Source organism: Tyto alba, unplaced genomic scaffold, assembly GCF_018691265.1.
Source record: "Tyto alba isolate M040663 unplaced genomic scaffold, T.alba_DEE_v4.0 Super-Scaffold_7, whole genome shotgun sequence".
Taxonomy (NCBI): Eukaryota; Metazoa; Chordata; class Aves; order Strigiformes; family Tytonidae; genus Tyto; species Tyto alba.
Genome location: NW_024881328.1, coordinates 22,843,152 through 22,855,157, shown reverse-complemented (window position 1 = coordinate 22,855,157; position 12,006 = coordinate 22,843,152). Strand labels below are relative to the sequence as shown.

The window sequence follows — 12,006 nt, the reverse complement described above, 5'->3', positions numbered from 1 at the left end:
ATACTAGTTCTGACAAAATTAGGAAATGTTCTTATATATACAGAATACCATGATTGACTGGCAACATCACAAATAAATGAACTCATTTTCACCTGCAGGCCCAACTTAATTCTTTGTCTAATTTATTCTTTTCATGTGAATTGGAGAAGTAAAGCAATGTTAAATGTCAGGGTTTTAGATAAGCTGCTTCCATTTACGTCAAGCACTGCAGCATATGAAGCACTTAAAAACTCCTCTGTCATTTGTTAAGAGCCTAAGAAATTTTTTCATTATGACATTGAAACTGAATTTATAAAATGTGTTTATAAGTGTGCTTTATGGAAATTGCCCATCCTGTTAATCCCCAATACATATGTGAAAGCTTGATAAATCTGACTTTGCAAAAAAATTGTGCCACAGAAGCACTGCATAAAATGAAAGCAAGTACAATTTCAGAAAGGACCAAAGCAATATAAAATGATTCAAATTATAGTTGTACATTGTGTGCATTAAAATAATGGGTGGGGGGAGAGGTGGAAATAAACTGCACAGTGCAATACAAACATGTACTAAAATGAAAAAAGTATTGCTCCACTTTCTCCATGGAACTGACCTCTCCTCCAGTCCAGGGTAACTGGGCTGCACCTCTCTGAGCCAATACCAGAGCTGTGCACCAGCTGACAGCTGAACAACTCTGCCTCTGTATTCTGCATCCTCATCCTGAGAGACCTTACACAGAAATCACTTATTTGGGAACGGACACAGAGGAACAGAAAATTGTGTTCTGTTTTGAAATGAGCAGCGTTTGCTTATGGCCCTTCCTTACATATATGCTCTCTTTCCTCTCTTTTCTCAGCTAGAGACACTTACAATTTTTGTTTGATGCTAACTCCAACTGATTATAAAGTTAGAAATTCAATAAATAAAGTGGAAATTTTGAGCGTCACACCCCTTCAAACTGTCAGATACAGAAAACCAGAGACACAGGGATACGGACACAACTAAAGAAAGGCTTAATCAACTAGGTCAAATTATATTTTCTCTTCACTATTTGCAGGATGAAAGATACAGCCCACAAATCCTGGCCTACATAAAGGTCCCAGTAATACACAGCTTCCGACCATCATGATAGAAAAGTAGAACTCAACTATTTATTCTGACTACACTCCAGGATATAATTACAATTTCAGATTTGCTCTTCATTATGTCACAGCAGATTTTACAGCAGGTCAGTTTTTCTCATTATACAACACAGGATTTTACTGACAGTACTAACATTAGGCATCTCCCATTCTCTCTTTCACCACTGTGCCCCCAGCACTCCCTTGTCACCTGTTCCCAAACTTACTCAAATTAACCTTTTTAAAAACGTGGATTAGTTCGTTGACTTTGTTCATGATGCAGATTGCTCAAGTCACATCAGCACAGGTGAAGAAGATGGCACAGGGGAAGGAAGGAAGAACGAATAGCAAGCCCTCCCGAAGCTGGCATTACTTCGAAGCCTCTGTATCATAACACGGGCCCTGGGACACTGGTGTTTCAGGCAGGATTTGTGTGTTTATTAAATAGATCACATAGGTCCTGTTGCAGCATGTGTATGTATAAACCACTTCTTGCACAAACCTTAACTAAACCCCATTGTCCCATCATCCTACTCTGTCTGCCATAGACTACCTTCACAAGAAATGTTTTATTTTTCCCATTTCACAACAGTTTCTGTGATGGAGATGTGACTTAAGAGGTTCCCATGCACAGTTGCTCATTCCCATCCGTGTGCTGCAGTTTGTTGCCCCAGTATGACACTATAAACAATCACTGAATCAATCTAGCTTAGAACAAACCAACAGCAAAACAACGTAGTAAAAAATAACCCAGTATATTTCAGCATTTCAGTTTATCATGCAGTTCCCCCCTGCAAGTGCTTCTAGTGCAAAGATCTTTCATGCTTTACCAAATCATTCGTTGCCAACACATTTTGACTGTCAAAAGAAACAAAAATTTCAGCCTTTGTAGAGGTGTAAATTTTAAAAAATGTATATCCTTTTTTTTCAGGTTTGCCACTCCTGAAATTCTGGCTAATTGGACTAGTCCATTAAATTCACATCTGGGTTTAGCAATTACTGCCTCCAGCTGCTCCTTCTCTGCCCCCTGCCAGAAGCTATTATTCCCCACTTACACCACAGTAATTGTTTATTTGATCACCACTGTAACCAGATATGCCCCTAGTAGAACAATTTGCTTAAGCACAGCCTGTGGGACAAAGCTTATATTGAATTTGACAACATGAACTGCATAAGAGAAAGAATCCACTATACCATTCACAGTTCATCAGACTTAGCTTAATCTTTTTTCCTCCCTCTTCCTTCAAGCAGTTTACATTATTTAGGCCTTTTTTGATAGGGTAACTTCTTGTTAAAAATTTCCTTATTTTTACTTTACCTTGGTGTGACTGCATGAGCTCCTTCCTATTTTTCCTCTCAGCTGCCATTTTCAATCATGGAGAGAACTAGGTACAGTTGTAGATGACACTGGGCAAAACCAGGGGCTTTGGGAAGTATAGTAGAGCAATTCTGTGAGAGTCTTCATAAATTACTTTGATTAGTTGTCCCAGACACATGAAATCTAAGGCATGATTCATGAATAATGATAGCTGGGTTGTGGAAAACCAAGCTAAAAAATATGAGCTCTATACCTAGGTATTTTTAATGGTAATTATTTATCTATTTAAATGAAGTAACTACAATTAAATAAGGAAGGGCAAAAAGATAATGTAATGGCACTTATATCCCTCAGATGATTTTATTTTCTAGTTTTGAAATTTACCTTTTAAAATAAATAAAGATGCAACTAACTTCTCTGGAAACATGCTTTTAACTGAATTAATAATTTAAAGTTAAAATTATATAGAAAAATATAGCGCATTGGTTTAAAGTTATTTTGCTCCTGTGACATTCCTGATGTTAAATTGTTTGGAATCACAGTAATATATTCAGATAACATGGATCTTTTCCTCTCATTGACCATTTTTTTTTTTTTCTACAAGTCTTTACTTAGTCTCATGCACTGGTCAGGCTGTTGATTCAGATTACTTGCTTGGCTTCAAAACAGCAGTGGCCTCCACATCTGAAATCTGCCCTGGTATTTCTCCACCACCCTCTCAGTCTTCTTCAGTTTACAGCAGTGTAACACCTAATTGCTCTGAGCACTCCTTGTGCCTGAAAAAATTTGCTATTCTGGATTTCTCAAAAGGCTGTGTGAGTCCAAGTGTGCAATTAGATCATACACACCAATCATATAAATGCCATCTTCAGGTGAAACTACTACTTCAAATTTTTAAAATGTAGTTACGGATATCCATCTCATAGTCCAATTTATACATTAAAAACACGTCCCCAGGTTGCCTCCTCCGCAGCTTTCCAGGGTCACTTGGTAGACTAAGGTTGACCAAGGTAGGAAAAACATTCCAAGAAGTGAGCAAAAAATTCTAGCTTGATTGCATCTGTGTATCTCAACAGTAAACTATTTCATGGCAAAATGGATCATCTCTTCAGTTACAGCTTCCTAAATCATTTAGGACTCAGTGCCAAACCAACATCAGCAAGTCTACCAAGAAACCTTGAAGACCAGTGCAGAAGAGAACTGCTCAATTGCATTCACAACATGTAATATCTCCTGCAAAGCAAGCCATTATGGTCTACAGTACCATTCATTTAGAAGTGATTCAGAATATTGCCTCATGAAATCTAACTTGCAACAATGTACCTTTGATGTGACCAGTGCATGATGAATTCTATCAAGTCTCCAAGGGCAAAAAGAAGTTGCATGTGCAGAAAAAGCAGCCCCTCTGTTAACAGCTGTTCCCAAAGCCAGCAAACTCTTCAGATACCAAAATGAGAAGTGCATGATCAGTCCCACAGCCTCAGTTCTCACTGTCAGCAGCCTATCAACGTGATCTTAATTTTGCCTGGTATAACTCAGTCAACCATTCACCAAATTTATTAACCTCGTTTCATTGCTTAATCTAGGTCAGGACAGAATAACACGAAAACCTAATCTCAGAGAGATTTGAATGCATGGTGAATAACAGAGGTTTTCATGTTACAAAACTCTTGATGCTCTGTTCTGCTAATGGTTTAGAAACTGATCTTTAGAAACTGCAATAACCTCATGTTGATTGCAAAAAAAGACTTGGGTCCAAGAGGACACACAGTAAAATCTCAAACCAGAAGCAAGCACAAATGTAATTGTTCCTAATTTGCCGATTAGGATTGTGGCATCACTATTCTAGATTAATTTTTGAAATCCCATGATGCTTTCTACTTCAGGCTCCTAGAAACACACTGACAAATACACAGCTGGATAGGCACTAAAAAGACAGCCTTTCCAACATTATTGCAAGCTACAAAGAAGATGGAGCTATGAAGAAGATGCTCAAGGTGCAAGAGAAAAAAAACATACTGTTTTCCTCTTATGAAGAAAAATAATCATCTGGTTTTAGGCAAGAAACCCTTTCTTCTCACCATCAAGGTAGAATCTGAAAAGTGAGGGGTCTTATGTCAAGTAGGGAGATGAGTCTTTGCAGAACACAGATACATGGCTCTATTTATTGCCTTCTTAATCCTTGTACAGCTGTATATATAAGGTTCATGTTTTAAAAGAAAACTCAGGTAAATAACTTGTTTAAAATAAAAAGCTTTATGAAAACTTTCAGCTTTGAATAGAATTATTTTTTCACATATATTAGGTCTACTTATATTATTTCTGTAACAGCTATTAGTCGTTGACCAACTTTCAATAAACTATTTATGAACTTCATCTAGATGTAAATTTTGTCTACCACCCATACCAAGAACAGAAGTGCACCTATCCACTTATCCAATACCATTAAATCTGCATGTGCTTAAGCTGGCAAGTGGTGCATTTAAACTTCAACTCAAAACTGGAATGTGTCAAATTTTATGTAAAAGAAAATTGAAAATTTATTTTTACAAATATATACATCCAATCCTTAGATGTTAAGTTCATCAGCCAACCTCACAGAGAATTTACATTATGACAGAAAGTTACCCCAAGTCTCTCTGTAAAGATGTTCCTTTCACAAGTTAAAACTGATATTTAGTAAATTAAAATACTTGCTCTGAATTTTTATCCTGCATCGGCTGGGTTAGTTTTCTCCAGGGATTGTATGCAGAATCTATACTGTAGAGGCGCATGTGCATGGCCAACACATGGAACAGCTGATCTGAAAGGTGAATAAGATAGATTGCTTATTATTACGTACAATAATATGAAGTATTTTACATTAAGTTAACATAATTTATTTTACAAGATTTTGAAAAGTCTATCATCTCATTCCAAATAATCTGGTACTCTAACAATCATAATTTTATTACTATATTTAAATTTATTTTCAAAAAGATGTTTTTAAGATTTCAATAGAAGAACATATATATGAAAAAAAAATTAAATTTTTTTTGTCTCTCCTTAAATTCTGAAACAGAGAAAGGCTATTTAGAAAGCTTCAACCAGATCTCAGTTGTTTTAGTGCTTGTAAAACACCAGCTCCACATACTTAATTATAGGTCTTCTAAAAAAATCCTGTTTCATATGCTGTTATGTTACTAAGGTTCCACGCTCCCTTGACTTCCCTCTCCAGTTTATGACAGAAGCTTTGATTTCCTAAACACCTCTTCTAAACAGAGAGTGATAAACTTAGCACACAGCTTTTATTCCCCTCTCTCACAGTTAAGTTCTGTGCTCAACATATTTGAAATTAACCTGAAGTTGCTAGAAGTACTGGCTCATAACAGGATCACTTTGGCTCTTCATCCTTAAAATGTTATTATTCCTTCTGCCTTCCTAAGGTCATTTTGTAGGCAAGTTTTGGAAGAAAAAAACCCCAAACTTCTGACCACACCACAATGACACTCAAGTAGCAACGGTCTTCATAACAGCATAGATTTGTCTATATAACCTACAGGCAAAGTTTGCTGACATTCATTGATTCAAAACCTTCTGTACATCCACTGTGTCAAAAACAGGATTCACAAAACAATTCTAGAACCTTTGAATAAATGATGCTTAATTTATTATTCATGAACATTACTGCAGTATCATATACTAAAATGCAGAGTTTTCATTTCTCTATGAATCATATGATCAACACAAATAAAGATAACATCTAATCAATCTCTCCCCTTAAGCAAGCCAAGAAGGCAGGCACCATCTATGTTGACAGCATTTTCAGAGAGGTATGTACAAGAATCTCAGACTTCACTTCTTTTTCTGTGTTTATAATACAGTTACAGTTTTGGAAAAATGCATCTTTTTTATCTCCAAAGCTTTATATTAAAATCATATTTTAAAATACCATTTCCCAAGATTTTCCTCACTTTTTTCCTCCTGTCACAATATATCTTGCTATTTGCTGCCACGTTTGCTTCTTTTGTTCAATTTTCTGGGATCCTGCTTCCTTCCTTCCTTTCATTTTAACTTTTTCCATTAGTATCTTGCCATTTTCTCCCCACCACCACCTCTCTTCTATTCTTTCAGTTGATCCCTTTGCCTCATAATGTCTTAATCTCTCTCCCTTCTCTGTACAACCCACTTGATCAACCTACACACTCACTCACAGGTCCTCTTTTTTTAAATAGAAATAGCAGCTATTAATTTATTTTCCATAAATAGACAATTACTCAGAGGTACGCAATGGCCAAAAAAGTCGCATGATGAAGTCAGCTGACTGCCAGAGCCTGAGGGTTGTAATTAGCTCCCGGGGTTTGTAAAATAATTGGAGATGTAGATGGCATTGGAATTGATTGCTGTCACCTGCTTTCTGAATAAAAACAGTCAATGAGGACAAAATAAGTCATCTTTTCTCCTGGCAAGAGATTCTAACAAAACATTGCTTTTCTGACAAACTTCAAAACCATGAAAATATACTGATATTTCATCAAAATAATAAAAAAAAAAAAAACCTGTATAGTTTTATTTGGAATGAAACCCATGAAGGTATCTGTTCCTTCCCTCTTGTGCCTCTGCTGCTAAAAGGAATGTAATTTTTTTCTGAACTGCTTCTTGCCTCAAACAGAAATGGGGAAATTTGAAAAAAAAAAAAAATCCTTATCATAATTAATTAACCCTTTGTTCCTTTAACAGCTATTTTCCTGAACTTTTACTGATATGAAATTAAAAGGCAAGGATCAAATTCTAGCAATGGAGAATTTATTCGTAATCTCCAAGTGCGTAACATTTATGGGCTCAAGATACATTCTAACATCGACTGAATTGGAACAGAAAAATTCAGTTTAGTAGTCTTGTAAGACAATGGTTTTTTGTTTGTGACTAGGGCAATTATTGCTCCTTTCCAAGAAAACATGCTTAGCACGTAAATGTAAAACTAGGAAGGAGGTCATAAGATATGGTTACAATGACCTTTTATGAAATATTTTTTATGATTTGACTTAAAAACATTCAGCTATTCCCAAATCAATGCATCAGAGCTACGCTTGTTTCCAGACTCGGGGTAACCACTGCCCCCCGCCCCGGGAAACGCTGCAGCAGAAGCGGCCCAATGCCTCCCACCTGCCAAGGCAGTAAAATGGCATTGTGATTTCTTCACTGCTTCTGCAGTTGCATTTCTGACGTTTCTAACAATTAGCAAAAACTAAGGACTAGCCAGAGGAAGATACAAACGTTTATTTCTTCACAAACATTTTTCTGTTTTACAACACAGTGACTCCAATTGTTTTACCTCAAATTTACTATGATCATCGACTATTGGAGAAAGCCAAGGAAAACACCAGAGCATGGAAATCTAGAACTGGCAAGCTCTTTTTGCACAAAGTGCTTGTTGTTCCATACAGTCTTATTGCTCCCCCTTGAGGGACTAGCAGAAATCTGCCTTGAGCCAAATGAATACAAGAGGTTTTTTTCCTGTGTATTCATGTGAACGCATCATTTTGAAATGTAAACATAAAAACATGTCATATCCTCATATCCTCCCATTTTCTTATACCCTACTTAGAAGCTTTAAAATACTTTTTTTTTTTTTTATAAACAAGTAGCAGCAAAACATTAGCATGACAATGGTGCACAAACAACAACCTTGCCTAGTCTTGTGAAGAATGCAAAAGGCCATAACCCCACCAGGCAACCCAAACCTCTCCACCACTCACAGGTTATTTTATGGCCAATTCTCTCCAGGACAGCCCACCTTTGTAAGCAGGAAAGACAGGATCTGGCTGTAGCTCAGTCTCCAAAATAAGATTCTTAACAAAATTTAGTAGAAAAATACTAATTTTAGAAAGCACAGCAGCAACTAAATTAAAGAATGATAATTATGAAGTCACAAAAAAGTGAGAATTACAGTTTTATTGATAACAAATCATGAGAACGAAACAGTGAAAATAATTTTAATATGGTCCTCCTCTCCTAATAACTTCATAATATTTGGGACAGGCTGCATCCAGTTGAATTGAATAAATATAAAAATCACAGCATTTGGATGTACAATATAACCTATTGCTGCAAGTCATCAGGGGCTTGGCAGGATTCCAAGATTTACACATTTAAGTGGGCAAGATTATTACTGGCTTTAAAACATGTTCATATGACTCAAATATTACCTACAATGAAGCAGCTCTGTCTTAATTCTCCCAACTTATTTAGATGGTCTCTGTTTTCACAGAATACATATGAAGCTTATATAATACATTTAACAGAACAGATGTTAGCTCTGATTCATGTTAGTCTTCCTAATCCCATTTCTAAAAATTACAAAAATAAATCTATTGTTCCATACACTGCTGCTCTTGGTACATTCTTTTCAACTCTTCCTACATCAGCTCTATTCTCAGGGTTATCCTCTTGTGACAGAGGAGCAACAAACTCAATTGGAATCAGTACTTTCAAAAGAGCAGCTCAAAGGATAAGACCCTGTCTTCGCTCTGGGACTGAAGCTATTAGAGGAAGTGTTCTAATGCTGCTCCTCTCATAAAAAACAAAGGTAATGGGTATTTTGTCTACATACCCACACAGCCTGCATTAGCACCTACAGCTTAATTCTTTACTATTTTTAGTATTAAAGCACACAAATTTTACAGATGTTGACAAAGCTCTTAAAAATATTCTGCTATACCAAAGTGCATAAAGCAGGAGTCTATCAAGGTGATTTCACAGTTCCTTCCAGGTTTAGTGTGGTATGCACTGCGCATAAGAAGACTAAATTAAGAGAGAGATGAACAGATAGGGATTTGATAGAAGAACAGCAGAATTTATAAAAATACTGTGCTGAACTGACAAAAATGAGTGCAGAAAGTTACATGCAGGTGTAAGTTTTGGTCTCACTAGTAATCTTGGTTTGTTTTTTGCCAAAATGATCCCAAATTTCTACAGGAGTTTTGCTGTCTTTTTTTCTTCTTTCTTTTTTCCAGCCTCTTGACAATAAAGTAATCTCTTGAATTATCAAAATTGTAATCAGAGGATTTTTTCTGTTATTAATTCCACGTCCACAATGTGTAGCAATGTGCTGTAATAATGATGACAAAGAAAATTAAGGAGTTAGCTGACTTTATTTTGCTTTAAAAGTCTAAATAATGTGTTTATTCCCCAGTCTCTCTCATATTTATATTTTACGAGGACATAAATAACACAAACTGAGACTGAAAGTCTCTACTTAGCTCTTTTGATCCAGCCTTCTCTTTTTTCATTCTGTAGATTAGTATTCATATTTACAATGTCAAAACATCACAAAACTTGGTGACAAAGCAGTTCACAAGTGAAATTGAAAGCATCCTTTTCTCATCTGATGTGTGAAGATCTTACCAGTCTAGAGATGTTACACCCTTCTTCTCCCAAAGCTTCCTGCGACTATCAAGAAGAATGTAGATTATAACAAAAAACACTTGATACAACCAGATGGGACTTGATTGTTAACAAGGAGATTGAGGAATTTTTTTCTCTGTGTAGAGATTTATAAAGTCCACTTAGCAACAGCATCTTCACATTCATCACTGATCCAGTAGATTGGAATCAATGAAGAAAAAAAAAACAAAACATGAAGATCAGGAAAAGCCTATTAAGGCATTAAGACTTGACTAGTCTTTACAAAATCTTAAGCCTTAATTGCTGATGGAGCAGCTAATTATTCTCAGTAACTAGCTTGTCAGTGTATTCAATCAACTTCCGCAATGGAATTCTAATAGTATCTATATTTTTCTCTGCCATGCTAGGTATGAATGGCATATCAAGGTTGTTAGGAAACAGTTAGGATCATCTGTTGGTGAGAAAAACTGTTTTTCCAAAGTTAGCATTATGGATGGGCACCAAAGATCTGCAGATTGCCAGCTGCTAACTAAAAGCCAAACCAACCCAAAAAAACACAAAACCAAACCAAAAAGCCCAAACCAACCCAACCAACCACAGAAGCCCACTGTACCAAGGCAAAAAGCACTCCTGAAAACTACTTCTATTCTTTTTCTTTTCAGTGACCGCAGAGAGGTGGGTAGGAATCTTTGCAAACATATTCACGTTAACAGATTACAGGAAGGAGACAATTGCAACTGAGCAATTAATAAAAGAACTAGATTTTAATTCCTACAGGAATGAGTCGCACTTAGTGGTTCCAAGTATCACTGTCCATATTGATAGAATGGAGACAGCCATTACTATCAACATGGTTGAAGAATTTGATACAGAAGGAGCACGAAGAGCTTAGAAAATGCTTCATGTCAAGATGACCTTCTGTGTTCATAAACACTACAAGCACTGATTAAATTGATACTAACATAATGATCAAGACAGATGACACAGCTGAGCCACCTACAAATACAAAACACAGGCTTCAAATGAAAAAGAGGAAAAAAAAAAAAAAAAAAAAAAACCACAAAAACCCCACAGTGGAGCAATATGGCTTCTCAATGATTAGAACCATCACAGAAGTTATGAAGGTGCTGGATATTTTATTTAAGGCAAGTTTACACAAGACTTAAATACTTTTTTGATGTCCTCTTGTAAATTAATGCCCTTTCCAATTAATGTAGTTGATGCTGAAATGCAAGACTTTGCTATCTGTGGGAAGCATAAGGATAGGGACCTCCTATACAGGGAAACTGAAGCCAGAGAACAAGGTGATAGAATATTTAATCCTTCCCAAAAACCCTCTAATCCTATCCTTACCACAAAGTGAAAAAAGAAAAAAGAGAAGAAAGCAGCCAGTAAGAAAGAAAAACTAGTTAAAAGGGATAAAGGACTAGATTGCAAATTCATTTATAGATAGCTTTTAAGTTTTGTGGAATTGTTCACCCGCTATTGCAAGATTACCAAAGTAACAACAGAGAAAAATATGTATACACAAGTTAGAGATACAAAAGTTGTACAGAAGTCCTAATTATGCAGCCTTCATATTATGTTCTGAAGCTGTTCTATAAATACAAAACAATGCAAGCAAAAAGCAGAACACCAGATTTCTTAAACTTTATAAAACAAAGATCTAAGACCTATGCAATTGTTATATATCATAATTATCCCCTAAACCCAAGAGAAGTTTCAAGGCCACAGACTCTCAAACTGTAATGTGGTCCTTAAAATAGGACTTGATTTTTAAGTAATAAGTAAATAGGACTCTATTTGCATTTTCTTGTTGCATACTGTTTAGTAACACACATTCATGCAAACACATACAAGACTTTAAACCTTAAAATGGCAATTTTATAGCCAAATTTTCTTCATCATTCTTCTCGTACAGACTCAATCACTGACACTAACAGCTATATTAATCATTCTTAATTTTACTTCCCAAAAGCAGCTGCCCTCATGGTGCAATCTACTAAAACAGCTCTTGACCTATTTGTTCCCACCATCTTCCCTGACTCTTGCTGCTGTAACAGCTCACCTGGGATGATATATTCTGTTTTCTGCAATATCTAATGACCAATTTTTACAGTTGTTACAAGACTAATGCAGAGTCCTATGCTTAATCACGAGAGACATCTCATTACTTCACATAAAAAAAAGAAAAGGTTATAT

General features: G+C 36.0%; 1 protein-coding gene across 5 annotated transcripts in view; it reads right to left on the bottom strand.

Moving 5' to 3' along the window:
* The window catches only part of UBR3 (ubiquitin protein ligase E3 component n-recognin 3), a 118,485-nt gene that overhangs the window by 22,556 nt on the left and 83,923 nt on the right, over positions 1 to 12,006 (bottom strand). For all 5 annotated transcript variants that reach the window (XM_042784293.1, XM_042784294.1, XM_042784295.1 and 2 more), the window contains one exon: positions 5,116 to 5,221. In XM_042784293.1, coding sequence (XP_042640227.1) covers positions 5,116 to 5,221 — 106 coding nt within the window. The remainder of the gene's footprint in view (positions 1 to 5,115; positions 5,222 to 12,006) is intronic.